Below are 24,650 nucleotides of genomic sequence, written 5' to 3' on the forward strand. Positions count from 1 at the left end.
AAAATGAGCCAAAGGTTGAAGATAAAAGCTTAACCAAAAGTATCCCAGATAACTACAAATAAAAAGGAAAACAGGAGTTATTTTACAACAGACAACCTTAATTTTTGGATCAAAAGGATTAAATGAGCAACTATGCAGAATGGGTTAAAAATATAAAATGCTGATGGAGGCCAAGAGAATAATAACTTTAAAAAGTGACTGACTTTCCATTTCTGTGGGTATTGGTTTTAAAGAACAGCTTCTATAGGACCGTGGAAGCAGATGTTTATTGCATAAATATATGCTAGCAATTGAAAGTCTCATTAAAATACATTAAGTCTATTTAAAGGGGTATTAAGTTTATTCTTAGATATCAGAATTGGATATGTATTAATTTTGTCATTTGTGGGGGCTCATAAAAGAGGGTTAATCCAGGGACAACAGCCACCAACACATTTCTGCTTTACTCAACAGCACAGCAATGGCCTCAATCAATTTTCACATTAAAAAAAAAAAAGATTTGCACTATCTTTGTATTTCTTACTCAATTAAAAGCAGTATAAACTCAGGATCAACAAGATAAATGATGAGCAATAAAAAGGTATAAAATCTATAAAAACTTCAGTTTTACTTCTAACAAGAATATTTTATTCCTGTGAAATCAGTCAAGTGTGTGAGAAGGATGGGCCAATTCCATTTTCTTCAATGACACAGGAATGAAAGTCAAGTTTTACATGTGAGGAAGAAGTTCACATCTAAGTACCATGCTAGGGCATTCAAACACATTCGTGTCTTTAACTCTAGAATGGCAGCCCAACCTTGTAACTAAATTTCACTGCTAAACACACAAAAGAAAAAATAATCTGTGTCTGTGTTCAAAGGCTTAAAATCTTAAATGCAAAATTTCATGGTAAAAGGCATTTGAGGAGAAAAATGTTTTCAGAAAATCTCTATTAAAGAAACTTAATAACTTAGATACTTTATAAAATAAATTTGATAAAGAGTATTATCTAAGGGCAGTAAATAGTAACAAAAGTATTGCTATTTTGCACTGGCATTTCAAAGTAACTGTGAAAATCAAGGGTTTCAAAATATTTATAAGGAATAGCTATTGGTACTACTCAAAATGCCAGTCCCTGATAAGATAAGGAGCTTGTGCCAGAATGTAAACAACACATTAAAAAGTCAACGAAACCAAAGAAATGTGAGGTAACCTAAACATACGGCACAAGGTCCTTATCTCTGTGGACAGTAACAAATAGTTTGTGGTTAAGCAGCCAGTTCAATAACCACTTTTAGTAGCACTATGCCAGATGCCACAAATGGCCATTTCAAAGGTTATGACCACCACTCTGTTCTTTTTTTGTTTTTTTTGAGACGAAGTTTCGTTCTTGTCACCCAGCCTGGAGTACAATGGTGCAATCTCGGCTCACTGCAACCTCCGCCTCCCGAGTTCAGGCGATTCTTCTGCCTCAGCCTCCCGAGTAGCTGGGACTACAGTCATGTAATACCATGCCTGGCTAATTTTGTATTTTTAGTAGAGACGGGGTTTCGCCATGTTGGCCAGGCTGGTCTCGAACTCCTGACCTCAGGTGTACTGCCCGCCTCAGCCTCCCAAAGTGCTAGGATTACAGGCGTGAGCCACCATGCCCGGTGACCACCACTCTGTTCTAAGTACTTAATGTCGTGTGGATTTGCCCGCCCAGTTTTGCCAGCTCTCTAACACTTTCAAACAAAACCAGTGATCCATGTTTTCATATGAAATGGATCTGATTCTCAACATTAATATGGGCAATAAATAATAACTGCAAGCCTTATACAACTCACAGGCTAATGGGCTGTCCCCTCTATTACAGGGGTCCCCAAGCCCTGGGCCATGGACTGATACTGATCCGTGGCCTGTTAGGAACTGGGCCGCACAGCAGGAGGTGAGTGGCAAGCAAAGCTTCATCTGAATTTACAGCCACTCCCCATTGCTCGCATTACTGCCTGAGCTCTGCCTCCTGTCAGATGAGTGGCAGCATTAGATTCTCACAGGAGCATGAACCCTCCTGAACTGCACATGCGAGGGATCGAGGTTGAGCACTCCTTGAGAATCTAATGCCTGATGATCTGTCACTGTCTCCCATCACCCCCACATGGGACCGCCCAGCTGAGGGGAAGCAAGCTGCGGGAAAACAAGCTGATTCTACACGATGGTGAGTTGTATAATTATTTCATGTAATGAAATAATACAATGTAATAATAACAGAAATAAATGCACAATAAATGCAAAGTGCTTGAATCATCCCAAACCCACCCCTCACCCACCACAGGTCCATGGAAAAATGGTCATCCATGAAACTGGTCCCTGGTGCCAAAAAGGCTGGAGACCACTGCTGTACTCTATTGTAAATAGTAGAACTGTAAAGAAAGTTGGGGTACTTGACTACTCTACTTTTAAAAGTGAAATATAAAAATGTTTCCTTTGAGCACACTTTGTTCAACTGAGGTATACAGAATAGGTCAGAATTTTTAAGAAACTGTGACAGCTGGCGTATATTCCTTTATTCATTCAACAAACAGTTATTAAGTGTCAACTATGTGCCAGGTATTATGCAAAATGCTAGGGATATTGCAGTAAAGCAAACACAGACAATCCCTCCCTTTCTGAAGCGGACGGTCTGGCAGAGGATGGGTCTTATCCAGAAATCACTTAAATACCTGTAAATCTATAACTGTGACAAATGCTATAAAACACAGGTAAAAGATACTATTGACCCTCCCTAATTCGTGGATCTGCCTTAGGAAGGTCAGAGAAGGCTTCCCTGCAGAGACAACTGATCTAAGAACTGACAATGGAAGAAAAATTCACAAAGGAAGGAATGAAGGGAAGGGAACGTGGCATTCTAGGGTCCTAGGTAAAGCAAACAGCAAGTACGAAGACCCCAGGGCAGAACTTCTGGAGTATTCCAGGTACTAAGAGACAGTCACTGTGTCTAAAATGCAGAGAGCAAAGTAAGCACATACAATTCAAGGTGAAGCTGGGGAGGAAGGCAGGTTCCAGATTATGTAGCGCATTATAATTAAGAGTGACCATATAATTTTATCATATCCCGTCTGAAACTTTTCTGAAAGTAAAAACTATTAATAATCACACCAGGATACAATTATATTCTTTTTTTTTTTTTTTTTTTGAGACAAAGTCTCACTCTGTCGCCCAGGCTGGAGTGCAATGGCACGATCTCAGCTCACTGCAACTTCTACCTCCCAGGTTCAAGCAATTCTCCTGCCTCAGCATCCCGAGTAGCTGGGACTATAGGCACGTGCCACCATGCCCAGCTAATTTTTTGTATTTTTAGTAGAGACGGGGTTTCACCATGTCAGGCAGGATGGTCTCGATCTCCTGACCTCGTGATCTGCCCACCTCGACCTCCAAAAGTGATGCAGCCGTGAGCCACTACACCCAGTTGATAAAATTATATTCTATGTTAAGGATTTAAGTCTGGTATAGAACAAAGCTGGAACAAAGTGGAAGTAAAGGCTCTAATTAGGAAGCTACTGCTATACCTGAATTAAGAGGCTAAAGGTTGGGTGTGGTGGCTCACGCCTGTAATTCCAGCACTTTGGGTGGCCGAGGTGGGTGGATAGCTTGAGTCCAGGAGTTTGAAAGCAACCTGGGTAACATGGTGAAACCCTGCTTCTACAAAATATACAAAAATTACTCAGTGTGGTGGTGTGGTGGCATGCACCTGTGGTCCCAGCTACTCTAGGCGGGGGACTGGGGGGTGGGGTGCAGTGCTGAGGTGGGAGGGTCACTTGAGCCTGGGAGGTAGAGGCTGCAGTGAGCTGAAATTGTACCACTGCACTCCAGCCTGGGCAACAGAGTGAGATCCTGTCTCAGAAAAAAAAAAAAAAAAAAAAAGGCTAGATCTAGATAAAGGTAGCAATGGCAGAGACAGGGAAAACTGAAAGGAATCAGAGATATTTTGGAGGGAACATTTGTGAGATTTAGCAATGGAATCACATGTGAGCTAAGGGATGCTGTGTTTCGCACGAGTCTCCCAAGGTTCTGGCTTGTTCAACAGGATAGGCAGTGCCACCCTAACTGAAGTTAGTAACTCTGGCACAGAACCGTTTTTGAGGAGAAATACAAATCTGAGCTGTATTTGAGACATTTAAGTGGAGATGGAGCCCAGAGAAGAGGTGTGTAGAAATAAACGTGTGAGTGATTTGCAAACAAACAAGTGAAGCCCTGGCATGGATAACAGCGATGAGGGAGAAAATGTAAAGTGCGAAGGAAAGAGAGCTGGAGAGCAAGCTTTGAAAACTCCTTTAATAGCTGTATGCACAGTCATCACAGAGGAAGCTCCACCAGGAGACAAAGGAACCCCAGAGTGGAAGAAGGAAAACCAGAGTTTTCAGTTGGTGCCAAGGAGGCCACGGCAAGAGCGGATCCATGAAGGAACTAACCAGCAGAGTGAGTTGCTGCTCAGAAGGCAATGGAGGGCTGAAAATCAGAGTCAGTGACATGAGGCCGCTGGAGACCTTTTAAAGAGCTGCTTTGGTAGTGGCAGAGTTATAAACCACCCCGGAATCAGCTAAAGATTAAATGAGGGCAGGGAGTGGAAGCTCACACTTGTAATCCCAGCAGTGTGGGAGGCTGAGGCAGGAGGACTGCTTGAGCCCAGGAGTTCAAGACCAGCCTGGGCAACAAAGAGTGACCCTGTCTCTACTAAAAAAAAAAAAAAAAAAAAAAATTTAAATTAGCCAGGTGTGGTGGTGGACATCTGTAATCCTAGCTACTCAGGAGGCTGAGGCAGGGGGATCACTTGAGCACAGGAGGTCAAGGCTACAGTGAGGCGTGATTGCATCACTGCACTCCAGCCTGGGCAACAGAGTGAGACTCCATCTCAAAAAAAAAAAAAAGAAAAAAAAAATCCTGTCACTGTCACGTGCTAGAACATGGCAGAGTCTTTGAGGATATCATGCTAAGTGAAATAAGTGAGTCAAAAACAACAAATACTGCATGATTCTACTTTAAGGTAAAGGTATCTAAAGTCGTCTAACTCATGAAAAGGTTCTAGAAATCTGCTGTACAACAACAAGCACAAAGTTAACACACTGTACACTTCAATTCGATTAAGGTGGGACATTTTATGCTGTGTTTCTCACAACAATAAAAAAAATTAACTGGCCCTAAATTATTATTCAAGTACTGTGCTGACATCCTTCCCACTTTTTCAACTCTCTGATACGGAAGACTTATTGAAGAAAATGTCCAATTTTTAAACACTCTCATGGGTCAAATAAGCAATTAGATAGTAATATACAAAAACACAGATCCTGAAACAATGGAAACAACCACTTCTGATAACCCTAAATTAAGCAAAGAATCCAAAATCCTACTGGCAAAATATGAAATTGTACCTCGATCAATCAAGCTAATCTTTTCATTCTTTTTTTTTATTTTATTTTTTATAGAGAAGGGGGTCTCACTATATTGACCAGGCCGGTCTTGAACTCCTGGCCTCAAGCAATAGCTTCCCAAAATGCTGTGATTACAAGCATGAAGCAGCCTGAAGCCTGGCCTTCAGGCTGATCTTTTAAATGACCATGCCTATGCTAAGTAAAGAGCAAATAACAGAAAAGAAAAATCTAGTCATCCAAATACCTCTTTGCCCTTTCCGGGCATAGTTAAGAATACTGTGATTCTGGCCAGGCGCAGTGGCTCACATCTGTAATCCCAGCACTTTGGGAGGCCGAGGCAGGCAGATCACCTGAGGTCAGGAGTTTGAGACCAGACTGGCCAACACGGTGAAACCTCGTCTCCACTAGAAATACAGAAATTGGCCGAGCATGGTGGCAGGTGACTGTAATTGCCATTTCGTAGAGACAGTGAAATCCCGTCTCTATTAAAAAAAAATACAAAAGAAATTAGCTGGGCGTGGTGGCACGTGCCTGTAATCCCAGCTACTCAGGAGGCTGAGGCAGGAGAATTGCTTGAACCCGAGAGGCGGAGGTTGCAGTGAGCCAAGATCACGCCATTGCACTCCAACCTGGGTGACAGAGCGAGACTCATAAAAAAAAAAAAAAAGAATACTGCGATTTCCTAGCAATGCCCAGTGACTTACCCTAATTTCAGTGAAACTTAAAAAAAAGTCCAATGATAAAAGAGGAACTGTTAAATTTAAGTTTTGTACTACAGAAAATTTAGGAACAAGCTAAAAGTAATCAATATGGAATTGGCTAAATAAGCTATAATACGAGAAAACCCAATGCAGCTATTAAAAATAGTAATATTAGGCTGATCTACATATACTTGTATGAAGAGGGTTTCTCAATATATTACGTTTGAAAAAGAAGTTGAGCAGAAGTATGTATGTACATTCCGACTGCATTCTTGTAAAAACAAAACAAAAAGACCCTGTATAAATAGATGCAGAGGAAAAGTCTGGAAGGCTAAGCAGGGACTCTGGATATGCATGTAGGCAGGTAGATGAGTCAAGTGGAGACTTCCACTCACCTCACATTTCTATACTATCTAAACACATTTAATTACATAATTCCACTTTTTTTTTTTTTACTAAATATGTAAACTCTCTTCATACAAGTGTATGTGGATCAGCCCGGTCTTATTCTTTTTAATGACTACACTGTATTCGCTTGGGTGGATGTATTACAGCTTTTGTAACTTTATGCAAAATGCTTACAGGATAATGTCAAATGGGGGAGAAGACACATGACTGTATGTAACTAAAATGGCAACCACAAAAATTACTACGTATGAATAAAAACAAGGGCTTAGAAAGATGAGATTACGGACTCATTTCATCTTTTAGGGTAAAAGAACTGTGACTTTTTGTACGTATGTGACATCACCATTATAAATGTAGTTAGGAAAAATAGATTTCTGTAATTTTCTCATTAAGGAGTCTATAATATCTGTATAGTAAAAAAGAATTCCTTTTCTGAAAAATGGAAAATGGGTCTTTGGTTCTAGAACACTTGCTTTCCATAACACGGTGACAGCAATCACCAAAAGATAGTGCTGCAGCTGTAGCACTCATCATACAGCTTCAAGAGACATTTTGGGCAAGGGAACAATATAATTAATGTTTTCCAAGGGCCTTCGAAGAAAGCTGTTGCTTACATAAACAATTCTTGTTATACAAATATATATATATATATTCATAAATATATTTATATATATTCAACTTACAAAATGATGAACTACAGCACACAATTTAATCACAAGGAACCCTATCCTAAAAAAGTACAAGACATTAAGCTGAGGCTGGTTTAATGGAAGGAAATAAAGTGAACACCAATGAAGACCTGATTCTTAGACTTTGTTGTTTATTTTTTGTTTCTGAAAAGATCCAGACACTAGTCTGAGTGTTAGATTTTGTAGGGCAAAGTCAAGTCACTCGACTTCACTAGTTAAGTATCTAGGTCATGTTAGCACCCTGGGACATTCAAAAATCCTGAACACAGGCAAGATCTTTTTTCATTCTCATTTCCGAGATTACAGGGAGGCCCAGGAACTACAATTAGCTGTCACGTGAAAATCAGCAGTTTATTCATTTTCAGTCTTTGTTGTTTGTTTAACACATCCAGCTCCCCAAAATAGCCCATTGTCAACAGGCTCATGGCCGATTTCCCCAGAATGACTCCCACTCTGCCACTGATGAATACAGTATCACCATTATAGACGGATTTTGAACAGACACATTTCTGTAATCCATGGTTAAAATAACAATCATTCCAATCCTGTAGAAGCTGAACCTGATATAACAACAACAAAATCCAAAAGCCTCCCAGTGTTACTCCAAAGTTGGTTTCTAGTCTTTACATGGTCACTGAGGTGCTAAAAACGGTACAGTCTACCCAGCATGATAAAGCCCTCAATGCTGGGTCTTTGGTTTAAAAACAAATCAGTTAAAATAAATAAACAAATAAATAAAAACGAAAACAAATAGGGCCGGGCGCAGTGGCTCACGCCTGTAATCCCAGCACTTTGGGAGGCCGAGACGGGCGGATCACGAGGTCAGGAGATCAAGACCATCCTGGCTAACACAGTGAAACCCCGTCTCTACTAAAAATACAAAAAATTAGCCGGCGTGGTGGCGGGCGCCTGTAGTCCCAGCTACTCGGGAGGCTGAGGCAGGAGAATGGCGTGAACCCAGGAGGCGGAGATTGCAGTGAGCCGAGATCGCACCACTGCACTCCAGCCTGGGCGACGGAGTGAGACTCCATCTCAAAAATAAATAAATAAATAATAAATAAAAACAAATCAGTTAAGTGTCACATTCTTTTTTTTTTTTTTTTTTGTGATGGTGTTTTGTGAGACGGAGTCTCGCTGTGTCTCCCAGGCTGGAGTGCAGTGGCGCGATCTCGGCTCACTGCAATCTCCACCTCCCGGGTTCACGCCATTCTCCCGCCTCAGCCTCCCAAGTAGCTGGGACTACAGGCACCCGCTACCACGCCCGGCTAATTTTTTGTATTTTTAGTAGAGACGGGGTTTCACCGTGTTAGCCAGGATAGTCTCGATCTCCTGACCTCGTGATCCACCCGCCTCGGCCTCCCAAAGTGCTGGGATTACAGGCTTGAGCCACCGCGCCCGGCGAAGTGTCACATTCTATTCAAGCTCAACTGACAGCGCTGAACTAAACTGCAGGCTGTTCCTATGGAACTGATTATTGTGAAAAAACAAACTAAAATCTCATTGCAATGGTCGGATATGATTATAACAAAGCAGTGGCACGTGCAGGGAAGAAAAACAAGGTATCACACTAGCCATCCTAGCCACCTTAATTATACCAGGCTTAACAACAATACGAGCACCTACCATGAACCAGTGTCTACAGAATGCTAGTCATTCTACGTGCATTACTGCTAACCTTCATGACAACCGTCCGAGGATGTCCTCTCATCTCTCCTTTTCAGGTGAGGAGACTCAGTCTCAGTAAAGCTAAGAAAATTACATAAAATCTCACAGCTAAGGCCGGGCACAGTGGCTCACGCCTGTAATCCCAGCACTTTGGGAGGCCGAGGCGGGTGGATCAAGAGGTCAGGGGTTCGAGACCAGCCTGGCCAACATGGTGAAACCCCGTCTCTACTAAAAACAAAAATAAAAAAATTAGCCAGGTGTGGTGGTGGGCACCTGTAACCCCAGCTACTCAGGAGGCTGAGGCAGGAGAATTGCTTGAACCTCAGGAGGCGGAGGTTGCAGTGAGCCAAGATTGCGCCATGGCACTCCAGCCTGGGGGACAGAGCAAGACTCTGTCTCAAAAAAAAAAAAAAATTTCACAGCTAGAAATGGCACCCTCAAGACTGATACTTAACAAGACTATCTTAGAAATGTCCCCTTTCCAAAACACCCGATTCCCTTAAGAGAGCACTTAGGAGTTAAGCAAATAAGTGACACTAACCCATCGAAGGTCTAATGTTTTGTCTGACATTTCTTTTCCATATTAGTTGAGTTTATAATTTTGGTGATTCTTCTTTTTTTTTTTTTTGATACGATCTCAGCTGCAACATCCGCCTCCCGGGTTCACACCAGTCTCCTGTCTCAGCCTCCTGAGTAGCTGGGACTACAGGCGTGTGCCACCACGCCCAGCTAATTTTTTTGTATTATTAGTAGAGACGGGGTTTCACTGTGTTAGCCAGGATAGTCTCAATCTCCTGACCTCATGATCTGCCCGCCTCGGCCTCCCAAAGTGCTGGGATTACAGGCAAGAGCCACCGCACCCGGCCCGGTGATTCTTCTTTAATACAACTCACAGAATTAAACACAAAGCCATTGTAGGCTGGGCGTGGTGGCTCATGCTCGTGATCCCAGCACTTTGGGAGGCCAAAGTGGGCGGATCACTTGAGGTCAGGAGTTAGACACCAGCCTGGCCAACATGGTAAAACCCCATCTCTACTAAAAATACAAAAATTAGCCAGCTGTGGTGGCGCATGCCTGTAATTCCAGCTACTCAGGAGGCTGAGACACATGAATCACTTGAACTCGGCAGGTGGAGGTTGCAGTGAGCCAAGATCGGGCCACTGCACTCCAGTCTAGGTGACGGTGTGAGACTCTGTCTCAAAAAAAAAAAAAAAAAAAAAAAAAGATTGTAAAAAGGAAGAACATTCTACCAGTGCAGACAACCATCAACAACTCCTACTTAAGCAGGCAGGAAGGGGGAAGATTTCTGGGAGCCGCCAGGTCATTTACACCAAGAGCGCATCTCCTCTCTCCTATGACTACCACAGGTCCCTGCAAAACGTGTGAGGTTGCCAACTATACATAGGCTTACACTGCTCTCATCTCTAAAAGAAAAACAAGGAAGTCCTCCTCAAGACTGCCATATCCTCTTCCCATCCTCTCACAGACACATTTCTTTTTCCCTGTAACAAGAGTCTTTTTAAAAAACTTTTTAAAGATTTATTACTTTTGGCCGGGCACGGTGGCTCTTGCCTGTAATCCCAGCACTTTGGGAGGCCAAGGTGGGCAGTTCACAAGGTCAGGAGATCGAGACCATCCTGGCTAACACAGTGAAACCCCGTCTCTACTAAAAATACAAAAAATTAGCCAGGCGTGGTGGCAGGCGCCTGTAGTCCCAGCTACTCGGAAGGCTGAGGCAGGAAAATGGTGTGAACCCAGAAGGCAGAGCTTGCAGTGAGCCAAGATTGCACCACGGCACTCCAGCCTGGAGGACAGAGCGAGACACCATCTCAAAAAAAAAAAAAAAAAAGATTTATTACTTTTAATTTCTTTTCTTTTTGTTTTTGAGACAGAATCTCACTCTGTCACCCAGGCTGGAGTGCAGTGGTGCAATCTTGGCTCACTGTAACCTCTCTCCTGGGTTCAAGCGATTCTTGTGCCTCAGCCTCCCGAGTTGCTGGGAGGTTAATTTTTGTATTTTTAGTAGAAATGGGGTTTCACCATGTTGGCCAGGCTGGTCTTGAACTCCTGGCCTCAAGTGATCCACCCACCTTGGCCTCCCAAAGTGCTGGGATTATAGGCATGAGCCACTGTGCCCAGTCAAGATTTACTAGTTTTTATGGGTACATGGTAGGTATACATATTTAGGGGGTATATGGGATATACATTGTATTTTTAGCAGATCAAATGTTTGTGGCAATCTTACATCTAGCAAGTCTGTTGGCGCCATTTTTCCAATAACACATGCTCACTTTATGTCTCTATGTCACATTTTGGTAATTCTCACAATATTTCCAACTTTGTTGTAGTGATCTATGATCAGTAGTTTTTGTTTTTTGTTTTTGTGCATATGTATGTTTGTTTTTGTTTTAGTTACTCAGGAGACTGAGGTAGGAGGATTGCTTGAGCCCAGGAATTTGAGACTACAATGAGCTATAATCCTACCACTGCACTCCAGCCTGGGCGACAGGGACCCTCTCTCGAAAAAAGAGAAAAAAGGCTGGGCGTGGTTGCTCACGCCTATAATCCTAGCACTTTGGGAGGCTGAGGCAGGGAAATCACGAGGTCAGGAGATGGAGACCATCCTGGCCAACATGGTGAAACCCTGTCTCTACTAAAATACAAAAAATTAGCTGGGCGTGGTGGCGTGCAGCTGTAGTCCCAGATACTCGAGAGGCTGAGGCAGGAGAATCGCTTGAACTCGGGAGGCAGAGGTTGCAGTGAGCCGAGATCATGCCACTGCACTCCAGCCTGGGCAACAGAGCGAGACTTTGTCTCAAAAAAAAAAAAAAAAAAAAAAGTCTTTAGATCCCTACCAGTCACTAAGTTTTAGATCACGAAGAGCACAACCCTAAGTCTCTGCAGTCACTCTGGGATTTCTGTAGGGTAAGCAATAATTCGGACATCACGAGAATTTTTCCAGAAGGAAACTGAAGTGCATTTGGTCAATTCCTCTAATGTTATACATTAAAAAGCTGAGACCAAGAGAGGTTAAGCGATTTGTCCTAGGTCGCATGGGAAGTTTAATCGAATGTCTCAGAATAACACTCAGGTGGGCTTTCTATTATATCGTATCCATTTGAATCACACAAGAATAATACGGTAAGTTTTCATCCGTTACCTACCTCACTCTTCCATTCAGATTTATCTGAACATGCTGCTTAAAATCTGGATATTTGGATGCCAGATATGCAAAGTCAGGAGGTTTGTCCTTGTATCTATTTCTTGCATGCATTGATTTACTCAGAGCCATCTTAAGGAGAGAAAGAGAGAGAGAAAATCAGCATATTTATTAAAAACCATTAATGGGGGCCAGGCGCGGTGACTCATGCCTCTAATCCCAGTACTTTCGGAGGCCAAGGCAAGTGGATCACCTGATTCAGGAGTTCGAGACCAGCCTGGCCAACATGATGAAACCCCGCCTCTACTAAAAATACAAAAAGTAGCCAAGCGTGGTAGCAGGAGCCTGTAATCCCAGCTACTCGGGAGGCTGAGGCAGGAGAACTGCTTGAATCCAGGAGGCAGAGGGTGCAGTGAGCCGAGATTGTGCCACTGCACTCTAGTCTGGGCAACAAGAGTGAAACTCCGTCTCAAAAAAAAAAAAAAAATCAGTGGGGAAAGCTGTGGATGCCAAGTTAATACTTATAGCCAACATGTCTTTGCCGATCAAGTGAGAAAGTAGAAACTACATTTTAAAAATATATACAACAAATAAGCACATGAAGAGATGCTCAACATCATTAAGTCATTAGAGAAATACAAATCAAAACCACGTGAGATACCACTTCATACCCACTAGAATGGCTACCGTCAACAAAAAACCAAAAATTAAAAATTAAAAAAACAGAAACAACAAGTGTTCTGCAAGGATGTGAAGAAATTGGAGCTCTCGTGCATTCTGGTGGAATGTGAAGTGGCACAGCTGCTGTCGAAAAACGCTTGGCGGTTCTTTAAAAAGCTAAACATAGAATTACTATCTGATTCAGCAATTCCACTCCTAGGTATATTCCCAAAAGAACTGAAAGGAGGAACTAAAACAGATATTTGAACAGCAGTGTTCACAGTAGTATCATTCCCAAGAGTGAAAAGGTCGGAAACAACCCGAGTGTCCATCAGCAGATGAATGTGGATAAACAAAACGTGGATCAACAAAATACAGTATATCCAAACACTAAATATGGATCAACAAAATACGGTATTATCCAAACACTAAATATGGATCAACAAAATATGGAATATCCATACAATCAATATGGATCAACAAAATACGGTATAGCCATACAATAAATATCACGCAGCCCTAAGAAGGAATGAAATTCTGATACACGCTACAACATGGAAGAACCTCGAAAACATGATGCTAAGGGAAATAAACCACACACAAAAGGACAAATATTGTATGCTTCCACTTATATGAGGCACCCAGAAGAGGTAAACTTTTTTTTTTTTTTTTTTTGAGACGGAGTCTTGCTCTGTCGCCCAGGCTGGAGTGCAGTGGCGCAATCTCGGCTCACTGCAGGCTCCGCCTCCCGGGTTCACGCCATTCTCCTGCCTCAGCCTCCCGAGTAGCTGGGACTACAGGCGCCCACCACTGCGCCCGGCTAATTTTTTCTATTTTTAGTAGAGACGGGGTTTCACCATGGTCTCGATCTCCTGACCTTGTGATCCGCCCGCCTCGGCCTCCCAAAGTGCTGGGATTACAGGCGTGAGCCACCGCGCCCGGCCAGAAGAGGTAAACTTATCACACAGACGGAGAGTGGAATAGAGGTGATGAGGGGCTGGGGGAGGGAAGAATGAGTTACTGTTTAATAGGTACAGAGTTTCACTTTGGAATGATGACAAAGTTCTGGAGATAGAGGTGATGGTTGCACAAGAGAATTAATACATTTAATCTCACTGAATGGTACACTTAAAAATGGCCAAAATGGTATATTTATGTTTATTTTTCCATAATTTTAAAAATGTAGACAACGTAAGAGTGAATTTTTTTTTTAAATCAAGGGAAGAAAGCTGAAAATTATTCCTTTAAGAGCATCAGGCTGGGCACGGTGGCCCACGCCTGTAATCCCAGCACTTTGGGAGGCTGAGGAAGGCGAATCACGAAGTCAGGAGATCGAGACCATCCTGGCTAACACAGTGAAACCCCATCTCTACTAAAAATACAAAAAATTAGCCGGCCGTGGTAGTGGGCACCTGTACTCCCAGCTACTCAGAAGGCTGAGGCAGGAGAATGGCATGAACCCGGAAGGCGGAGGTTGCAATGAGCCGAGATCGCGCCACTGCACTCCAGCCTGGGCGACAGAGCGAGACTCCGTCTCAAAAAAAAAAAAAAAGCATCAAAGTGACAGAACACAGTCTGTCTATATGATCCATAGCCAAGGATATAAGTTAGAGGTTAGTTTTGTTTTGTTTTGCTTGTTTTGAGACAGGCTCTCACTCTGTTGCCCAGGATGGAGTGCAGTGGCACAATCACACCTCACTGCAGCCTCGACCTCCGGTGCTCAGAGTCCTCCTATCTCAGCCTCCTGAGGAGCTGGCACTGTAGGTACGTGCCACCATGCCTGGCTAATTTATTTTTAATTTTATTATTTGTAGAGATCGGGTCTCCCTTTGTTGCCCAGATTGGTCTCCAACTCCTGAGTTCAAATGATCCTCCTGCCTCAGCCTCCCAAAGTGCTACAGCTACAGACATGAGCCACCACACCGAGCCTGGAGGTTAGCTTTTACAGTGTCCTTACAAGGACTGAATATTTGGTAACGCACCACAATGTCACCAAAGTTTGAAAAAATATCTTTGATTCCAACTTAAAGTTTCAACCTTGTCATTCCTAGGTAGCTAAAACCAAATGAAAACAAATATAATTTTGTCTTCTTCCAGATTACAACAAGAAATAAAAGCAAATGTACATATAGCAAGAAATAAAAACTGAAAGAGAAACTATTATAATGGCTTAGTAAATCTCCAGGTAGTTGGTAATTTTAAAAATAGTTTACTATTATATATGTATAGCTCTCTGGGTGGAAGTGACTTTTATTTTCTTAATATCTTTATTTTCTATTTTTTAAATAATGATCATTCTTCTAAACAGTATTATGTAAGCCAAAAATCTAGGAGTCACCTGATAGTTTCTCATATCCAAGAAATCACCACTCCTGTAGGTTTTACCTGCTAAATACCTCTTAAATTAATCTATTTTTCCCTGTCCCCAACAATGTTAAGCCCAGAGGCCTTTTTTTTTTTTTTTTTTTTTTTTTTTTTTGATACATGGTTTCGTCATATTGGCCAGGTTGGTCTTGAACTCCTGGCCTCAAGCAATCCTGCCGCCTCAGCCTCCCAAAGTGCTAGGATTATAGTTGTAAACCACCACGCCCGGCCAGAACAGCCTTTTTATTTATTTATCTTTATTTTATTTTAGAGACTACATTGCCCAGGCCAGACTTGAACTCCTGGGCTCAAGAAATCCTCCCACCTCAGCCTCCCAAATGGCTGAGACTACAGGTGTGCCCCACTCCACCTGGTTTACAGTAGCCTCTTAATTGGTCTCCCCATATCCACTCTTGTTCTCACTATCCCTCCTTCCACCGCGCAGTGATCATTTCTAAACACAAATCTCAGTATGTCCTTCCCCTATGTCCACCTGCTCAAAACCTTACTCTTAAGATAAAATAAAAAACATCACTTCAGCCTACATACAAGGCCCTACACGACCTGGCCTTGCCTATCTTTTCACCACTCAGTTTAAGTCACATGCCCTTGCTCTTTGTGTCCTTCCACCCTGACCACACGGCCTTTATGCAGGCTATTCTTTTTGGGTTTTGTTTTGTTTTGTTTTGTTTTTTTGAGATGGAGTCTCACTCTGTTGCCAGGGTGGAGTGCAGTGGCGCGGTCTTGGCTCACTGCCGCCTCTGCCTCACGGGTTCAAGCGATTCTCCTGCCTCAGCCTCCTATGCAGGCTATTCTTTTTATCTGTAATGTTCTTCCCTCCCTCTCTTCAGTTGGCGAATTCTTAGTCATCCTTGGGCTCACAGTTCAAGCATTTCTTCTGAAAAGATCTTTCCTTCCCTAATCTCCCCAGTTAAGACAAATCCTCTATTATAACATCTCCTAGCAATAAATATTTTTCCTTTGCAATCTTTGTTACATAGTCATAAATCTGTCAATGCTATTTCAGATGGCTTTTTGACAGCTTCCTACACTGGAAATTAAACCAATTTCAAAAAAGAAGCGTTGTCTTCAATCCAGACTTTTCCAAATCACATATCCAACTGCCTACCATATTTCTCACTTGAAGGGCTCAAAAATACATGTACAATATGCGCAAAATTAAATCACTTCTACCCACCCCAAACTGGTCCTCCTCATCTTCCCTGCCTCACCGAATGCACTGCTATCTTTCTTGTGATACACACATCAAAAATCTTCAACACCTTCTCCATGCTGCCTCTCCCATTCACAACACACCATGTCCTGAATACTATCTATCTCCCAATTATTTATTGACCTTATCCCGTTCTTCACCCTTCACAACACCACCTCTCTGGCCCAGGTCATTATCACGTCTTTCTTGGGTTGCTCTAAGAGTCTCAAACTGATCTCTTCATAACCAGTCTTGCCATTTTTCATTCAGCCATTTTTCATTCAGCAGACAAGCCACTCCCCCCATGCAAATGTGAACATTTCCTTATTAAATCCCTTCAGTGGCGTCCCAAAGCTCTTAGGCTAATAAAGTCTGAAATCATTAACAAGGCAGGCATAATCCAGGCCTTATCTGTCCCTCCAACTTCATTTGTTGCCACTTTCCCCTTCCAGACACACTGGTCTTCTTCCACTTTCTCTCTGCTGCATGGTAGTCTGTCTCACCATCTCCTATTCTTACTGCCTGCAAGACTCTCCTCACCCTCCCACCATCGCCGTTCACCTCTGAAGGCCCACTAGCTCCTCGTATCACAACCTAAGCATCATTTTTCTCAGGCAGGCTTATCTCTGACCCCACAATCCAATCAGATGCCCATCTACATGCTTTCAAAGCACCCTGTGCTGCTTCTCCCTCAGAGATCCTCAGTTTACTACTGGGTGTGTAATTAATTTGCATATGTCACACACAGACCTGCAACCATATCTATCCTAATCTTCACTATACCCCCAGCAACTTCTATACAATAAATATTTGTTGAGTAAACAATTCAGAATTTGAGGGGATTAGTAGTCACCTGAAAGTTTTTCAGCATACCATTACTACATTTTGCCCCTTACACTATGACTAAAACTGACTATATACCTGTTTTAATTTCCTAGCATTGACATACCTTTTACTGACCATCAGGAAAGAGAGGAGCATAAAACGAGGATGGCCCCCAGTCCTCAAGAAAACATCAACTGGGCAAGGTGGTGCGTGCCTGTGGTCCTAGCTACTACGGAAGCTGAGGATGGCTTGAACCCAGCAGTTCCAGTCCAGCCTGGGCAACACAATGAGATCCTGTCTCAAAATAAACAAATACAAATAATAGACTTTATTAAAAAGAAAATATCAAAAATGAAAGTGTTGGCTGGGCACGGTGGCTCACGCCTATAATCCCAACACTTTCAGAGGCCAAGACAGGAGGATCACCTCAGGAGTTCGTGAGACCAGCCTGGCCAACGTGGAGACCATCTTGGTCAACACAGTGAAACCCTGTCTCTACTAAAACACAAAAATTAGCTAGGTGTGGTGGCGCCTGCCTGAAGTACCAGCAACTCGGGAAGCTGAGGCAGGAGAATCACTTGAATCCGGGAGGTGGAGGTTGCAGTGAGCCAAGATCACACCACCGCACTCCAGCCTGGCGACAGACCAAGACTCCGTCTTAAAAAAAAAAAAAAATTAGCTAGGCATGGTGGTGGGTGCCTCTAATCCCAGCTACTCAGGAGGCTGAGGCAGGAGAATCACTTGAACCCGGGAAGTGGAGGTTGCAGAGAGCCGAGATAATAATACTGCACTCCAGCCTTGGTGACAGTGAGACTCTGCCTCAAAAAAGGAAAAAAAAGAAAAAGAAGAGAAAATGTCCTTTCTTGTGATTCTGGCAAGCAACAAAAAAGAAAACTAAGAGTAATTTCTTTAAGCTGATAGAAAATATTTTCCCTATTTATGGGGGACATGTGACCTTTATGGGGTATTTGTTACACGCATAGAATGTGTGATGATTCAGTCAGGGTATGTGGGGTATTCATCACTTTAAGTTTTTTTTATATCTATGTGTTGGTAACATTTCAAGCCCTCTCTTTACCTATTTTGAAATACACATTGTTGCTGACTATAGTCACCATACCCTAACAGTGACTAAAGAGGCAGTGGCATGTGAGGGCTCTGTAACACATTAAGGAAAATTCTACAGACTACATAGCTGACACAGTGCACACACAACACGATACTCTGAATATATGTGAAACAAATTAAATTATAGATACGGCAGATTCAATTCATTTCCTACATTATTCAACTTTTCTGGTCAGAACAGATACAGAATGAGTCAATACAACCACCTCTTTTCTAACTAACCTCCCAATATGGGCAATGGGTTCTTAGCTAAATATATCCTATTCTTCAGAGTTTAACTGGGCATCAACTTTTTTTTTTTCCTTCTTGTTGAGACAGTGTCTCATTCTGTTGCTCAGAATGCAATAGTGGAATCATAGCTCCCTGCAGCCTCCAACTTCTGAGATTAAGCAATCCTCCCGCCTGAGCCTCCCAAGTAGCTGGGACTATAGGCACAGGCCACTGTACCTGGTTAATTTACTTCATTTTTTGTAGAAAGGGAGTCTGGCTTTGCTACCCAGGCTCCAGCTTCAATTTTCGACACAGAATTTACCCATCTGACATTCCATATATTTTACTTTAAAAAAATCTCCCGTCAGTAAGGTTCAAGAGCGAAAATATTTTGTCTGTCTTGTTCATTGCATATCCCAACGCCTAAAATAGTGCCTGAGAGAGTAGGCACTCAAGTATTTGTTGATTGAAAGCACGACGTCCGGACCACTGACACAAAGCTCCCTCATTGAGTTTCAAAAAAAGCTCACTCCAAGGACTGAAACTTTTCTTCCTGGTTACTTGAGCCAGTCCAGAAAGCTACAGTTAATAGTAGAACCCTGAGAATGAGGCTTTCACTTTTTTTTTTCTTTCTCATCTCCATGCTTGTTTCCTTGGTTCCTCTTGACCATTAACCCTCTTCAACTACCATTCTCTTAATACATGGCCTGTAAAATAGTCTAAATTCCAATTTCAAAACTTAATATTCTTTCTGCACAGATCCCTCCCACCTCAACACCAATCTACATCTTCTCTCTTCGCCTTCTCTCATAAATTCGACTTTTCCCACTAGTCCTGCCACTGCCATTTCTCCATCTCTTCCACTCTTTCCACGCCCTCATCTCATCCGCTCAGTTTGTCTTCCCGCCTCAGTTTTGGATTTCTCTAAACCTCCTAAACCCCGGGGAGTCTTTCCTACTTCAATCCTAGTCTCTATTCTATTCGCCAACTCCTCCCACTCATCCACTCTCAAACACCCCCGCGTGCGCACACGCAGCCACATCAGGTCTCCCCTCCTAGACCCCGAAGTCGGCACCTCACTAGCCCAAAACTCAAGAATGAGGAACCCGGGTGATCCACAGGTTAAGTGACCCATGATAGTAGATCTGCGTGAGAAATATAAGTGACCCACCTCTGAGGCCGAGGTTCCTGCCAGACGTCGTGTCTGGCGTGGGCCTGTACAACCCTAGAATCTTAAAGAAGCCGCAGAGCGAAACTCCTAGAAACGCAGAGGATACGCTCCCAGCGCGCCGCCATCTTGTGAAGCCATCTAGCCTCATGATTGGACAAATCCCTCTCGCGCGACCTGTGGCTGATCCTGAAGAAAGAAGAAACCGTCGCGAGACCTGGAGTTGGCTGCTCCTGACAGAAGGCGGGGGCGTGGTGGCAAGCGGAGTCCTTTGCGGTATGGCAGGAGGAGGACCTGCGCTCGAATTCGCGGGAAAGCACTTAAAAGAAAAAGAAACAAGTTTTCAGGGCCGTGCTGCAGACTGACCTCTCACTCCCACTGGGATTGGACAGGTTATGAAGATAAGGGTATGAGACTTGGGCGTCATGGCGTGCGGTGAGCGCTTTTTGTGCAACAGGTGTGTCCTCAGGCGATGTCTCACTCACTGAATCATAAGAGATTCATTGGGGTGGGGAAGAGTACTCTCATTTACAGCTAAAGAACTGAGGATCAGAGGTTTTTGTTTGTTTGTTTTTTGATGGAGTCTCGCTCTGTTGCACAGGCTGGAGTAGAGTGGCGCGATCTTGACTCGCTGCAGCCTCCGCCTCCCGGGTTCAAGCGATTCTCCTGCCTCAGCCTCCCAAGTAGCTGGGATTATAGGAACCCGCCACCACGCCCGGCTAATTTTTGTATTTTTAGTATAGATGGGGTTTCTTCATATTGGCCAGGCTGGCCTCGAACTCCTGACCTCAGGTGATCCGCCTGCCTCGGCCTCCCAAAGTGCTGAGATTACAGGTGTGAGCCACCGTGCCCAGGTGGATCAGAGCTATTAAGTGGTTTGTTCAAGATCTTACACTCAGAGGCCGGATGCCGTGGCTCACATCTGTAATCCCAACAGTTTAGAAGGCCAAGGTGGGCGGATCTCTTGAGCCCAGGAGTTCAAGACCAGTCTGGGCATCATGGCGAAAACCCGTCAATACAAAAAATACAAAAATTAGCCGGGCGTGGTAGTGGTGCGCCAGAAGTCCAGCTACGTGGGGGACTGAGGTGGGAGGCTGAAGTGGGAGGATCACTTGAGCCCGGGATGTCGAGGCTGCAGTGAGCCGAGTTTCCACCACTGCACTCCAGCCTGGCAGACAGAGCAAGACGCAGTCTCAATAAATAAATAAATAAATAATAAATAATAAAAAAATTGGATGACATCAAGTCTGCCTGTCCTAAGCTGGAAGCTCTGTTAATGCATTTCAATTTCTTTTAAACTCATTTCTACTGATTTTACCTTCTTGTAAGTGGAGTGAATATAAATCTCCCCCAGTTTGCGGCTGAGATAGAAAGGTTAGTGACTTTCAAAAGGTATACAAGTAGTAACAAAGTGAGGGCTAAAGTCAGCCTCTGGACCTAGTACCTCTTTCCATTTAAAAATAAAAAATAAAAATAAATAAAAAAATAAAAAAAGGCGGCCGGGCGCGGTGGCTCAAGCCTGTAATCCCAGTACTTTGGGAGGCCGAGACGGGCGGATCACGAGGTCAGGAGATCGAGACCATCCTGACTAACACGGTGAAACCCCGTCTCTACTAAAAATACAAGAAAATTAGCTGGGCGTGGTGGCGGGCGCCTGTAGTCCCAGCTACTCGGGAGGCTGAGGCAGGAGAATGGCGTGAACCCGGGGGGGCGGAGCTTGCAGTGAGCCGAGATCGCGCCACTGTACTCCAGCCTGGGGCACAGAGCAAGACTCCGTCTCAAAAAAAAAAAAAAAAAAAAAGGGCCTGCCTACGTCCTCATCGTTAATGTGAACGCTTCTGGCAAACTATTGCGATAAAATTGGGAGATACTAAGGATTAAGGAATTGAGACTTCAGCCTTATGCACAAGTGAGTGTACCAGCAGTCACTCAAAGAAAGCTGAGGAGGTGTTTTCATAATCTATTGTGTAACAAACCGCCCCAAAACTAAGACTTAAAACAACAACCATTTTATTTGGTCACAGTTCTGCAATCTGGGCTGTGATTAGGCCAGCCATTCTGCTGGTCTTGCCAGTGGTCATAGCATCAAGTGGGGGCTGGTTCTGCTGAAAGAACTGGGTCTCTCTCCCTATAGTCCAAGTTATTTCCCTGTCCATATAGCCTTTCCACATAATTTGTCTAGCAGAGTAGGAAGACGTTTTCCCCACGGAGGTGGAGTTTCACTGTTATTGCCCGGGCTAGAGTGCAATGGTGCCATCTTGGCTCACTGCAACCTCTACCTCCTGGGTTCAAGCGATTTTCCTGCCTCAGCCTCCTGAATAGCTGGGATTACAGGCGCCCGCCACCATGCCCAGGTAATTTTTTGTATTTTTAGTAGAGACAGGGTTTCATCATGTTGGCCAGGCTGGTCTCAAACTCCTGACCTGAGGTGATTCACCCGCCTCGGCCTCCCAAAGTACTGGGATTGCAGGCATGAGCCACCGCGCCCGGTCAGAATACTTCTTACATGTTGGCTCAGGGCTCCCAAAAGGGCAAAAATGGAAGCTGCCAGGCCTTCTTAAAGCTTAGGTGCAGAACTACCACCTTGGCCATACTCTTGGTTAAAGCAAGTAAAAGGGCCAGCCCCCAGCCATTCAAGGGGAAGGGACTATGCCAGGATACCTTCCAATATTAGAAGGCATGGTTCATTTCGGCAATCAATGTAACATATTACTACAGAAAGTTTTTCATCTTTAGTTGGTAGTGGCTTTGATACTACTTATAGCATTTTATTTAGTGCGTGCTACTGGAAAGGTGAAAGAAAAGATGGCCTCGGAGATAGGACTAGTGGGGTTGAAGTGATTCTGTTTAAGATATTGGTAACTTTCTGTTAGCTCCAAAGAGCAACCCCGTTTATCTATAGGTCAGGCCCGAGGGACCCTAGTAGCATTGCAGCTGGGAAACCTGGCCTTTAATCCTGCCCACCATTTACTAACCCTGTGATTATAGGCAATTTACTTAAACACTTGAAGCCTTAGTTTGCTCAATATTACAAAACAGGATAATAATGTCATAGGGTTGTGGGAATTAAAATCAAACAATGCATATAAAACAACAGAATGTCTAGCATATAGTAAGTTCCTAATAATTGTAATATTGCTCCTTATAACTTATCTGGTCAGTTTTTTTAAAGTATTCCATAAAGATAAAACATTTTAATAATTGAAAATTTGTAAACAACTTAAATAATATATAAAGATATCAGAAAGACAAAAATTATCTAAAATCTTACCACTCACAGCCAAGCACCATCAAATTTGGGTAACCTTACCACTAAACCTCTATATCTCATAAGGATATATAACGAAATAATTTTTATACAAATAATATATATTAGTATATATATGTAATTACATATATACACACACACACACACATGCACATATACTCAAATATAACTCTTGGAGATTCTTCCACTTCCATCAATATAGTTCTATATTATTCTTTGTGATAGGTGCACAGTATTCCAGTGAATTGATATACCACTTTTCTTCTTTTGTTTTTTTTTGAGATGGAGTCTCACTCTGTCGCCCAGGCTGGAGTGCAGTGGCATGATCTCGGCTCACTGCAACTTCCGCCTCCCGGGTTAAAGCGATTCTTCTGCCTCAGCCTCCTGAGTAGCTGGGATTGCAGGTGCCCACCACCACACCTAGCTAATTTTTTTTGTATTTTTAGTAGAGACGGGGTTTCACCATGTTGGCCAGGCTGGTCTCAAACTCCTGAGCTCAAGTGATCCACCTGCCTTGGCCTCCCAGAGTGTTGGGATTACAGTCCTGGGCCACCGCACCTGGCTGGATATACCACTTTTTAAAAAACTAATTCGCGGCCAGATTCGGTGGCCCAGACCTGTAATCCCAGCACTCTGGGAGGCCAAGGCAGGTGTATCACTTGAGCTCAGGAGTTTGAGACTAGCCTGGCCAACATGGTGAAACCCCGTCTCTACTAAAAATACAAAAAAATTAGCCAGGCGTGGTGGTGGACACCAGCAATCCCAGCTCCTCAAGAGGCTGAGGCAGGAGAATCGCTTGAACCTGGGAGTCGGAGGTTGCAGTGAGCCGAGATCACGCCACTGCACTCCAGCCTGGGCGACAGAGTGAGACTCCATCTCAAAAACAAACAAACAAGGCCAGGTGCAGTGGCTCACGCCTGAAATTCCAGCACTTTGGGAGGCTGAGGTGGGTGGATCACTTGAGGTCAGGAGTTCGAGACCAGCCTGCCAGCATAGTGAAACCCCATCTCTACTAAAAATACAAAAACTAGGCCGGGCGCGGTGGCTCAAGCCTGTAATCCCAGCACTTTGGGAGGCCGAGACGGGCGGATCACGAGGTCAGGAGATCGAGACCATCCTGGCCAACACAGTGAAACCCCGTCTCTACTAAAAAATACAAAAAACTAGCCGGGCGAGGTGGCGGGTGCCTGTAGTCCCAGCTACTCGGGAGGCTGAGGCAGGAGAATGGCGTAAACCTGGGAGGCGGAGCTTGCAGTGAGCTGAGATCCGGCCACTGCACTCCATCCCGGGCTACAGAGCGAGACTCCGTCTCAAAAAAAAAAAAAAATACAAAAACTAGCCAGGCGTGGTGGTGGGCACCTGTAATCCCAGCTACTCGGGAGGCTAAGGCAGGAGAATTGCTTGAACCGGGACCCGGGAGGCAGAGATTGCAGTAAAGATCATGCCACTGCACTCCAGCCTGGGTGAGAGAGCGAGACTCTGTCTCAAAAATAACAAACAAACAACAACAACAACAAAACTAATTCCCCTGTGGATGGATATAGGTTCTTTCCAATTTGTCTGGTATGACCTATTACCAAATATTGTGATACAATGATAAATACATATCCTTGAAAACTTTTTTATATAAAATGAAAATTATCTGGAGACTCCACAGAATAGATTAACAAGATATTCAACATCTGCCTTTTTCCAAATTTACCCTCAAATCTTCAAGGATGTAACTGGTCAGAGAAGTCTCTCAAACTTCCATACCCCAGCAAGGACAGTGCAGATGTCCAATTAGCCAATTACATCCTTTGC

General features: G+C 43.6%; 1 protein-coding gene across 1 annotated transcript in view; it reads right to left on the reverse strand.

Annotated features, from left to right (window-relative positions):
* METTL16 (methyltransferase like 16) overlaps positions 1-19,742 on the reverse strand; it is an 82,267-nt gene extending 62,525 nt beyond the window's left edge. Inside the window, exons 1-2 of the mRNA XM_025363086.1 lie at positions 19,583-19,742; positions 12,016-12,143 (exon numbers count right to left, since the gene is read on the reverse strand). Coding sequence (XP_025218871.1) covers positions 12,016-12,143 — 128 coding nt within the window. The 5' untranslated portion in view covers positions 19,583-19,742. The remainder of the gene's footprint in view (positions 1-12,015; positions 12,144-19,582) is intronic.
* Between the last annotated feature and the right edge of the window lie 4,908 nt (positions 19,743-24,650).

The sequence above is a fragment of the Theropithecus gelada genome, chromosome 16, assembly GCF_003255815.1.
Source record: "Theropithecus gelada isolate Dixy chromosome 16, Tgel_1.0, whole genome shotgun sequence".
Lineage (NCBI taxonomy): Eukaryota > Metazoa > Chordata > Mammalia > Primates > Cercopithecidae > Theropithecus > Theropithecus gelada.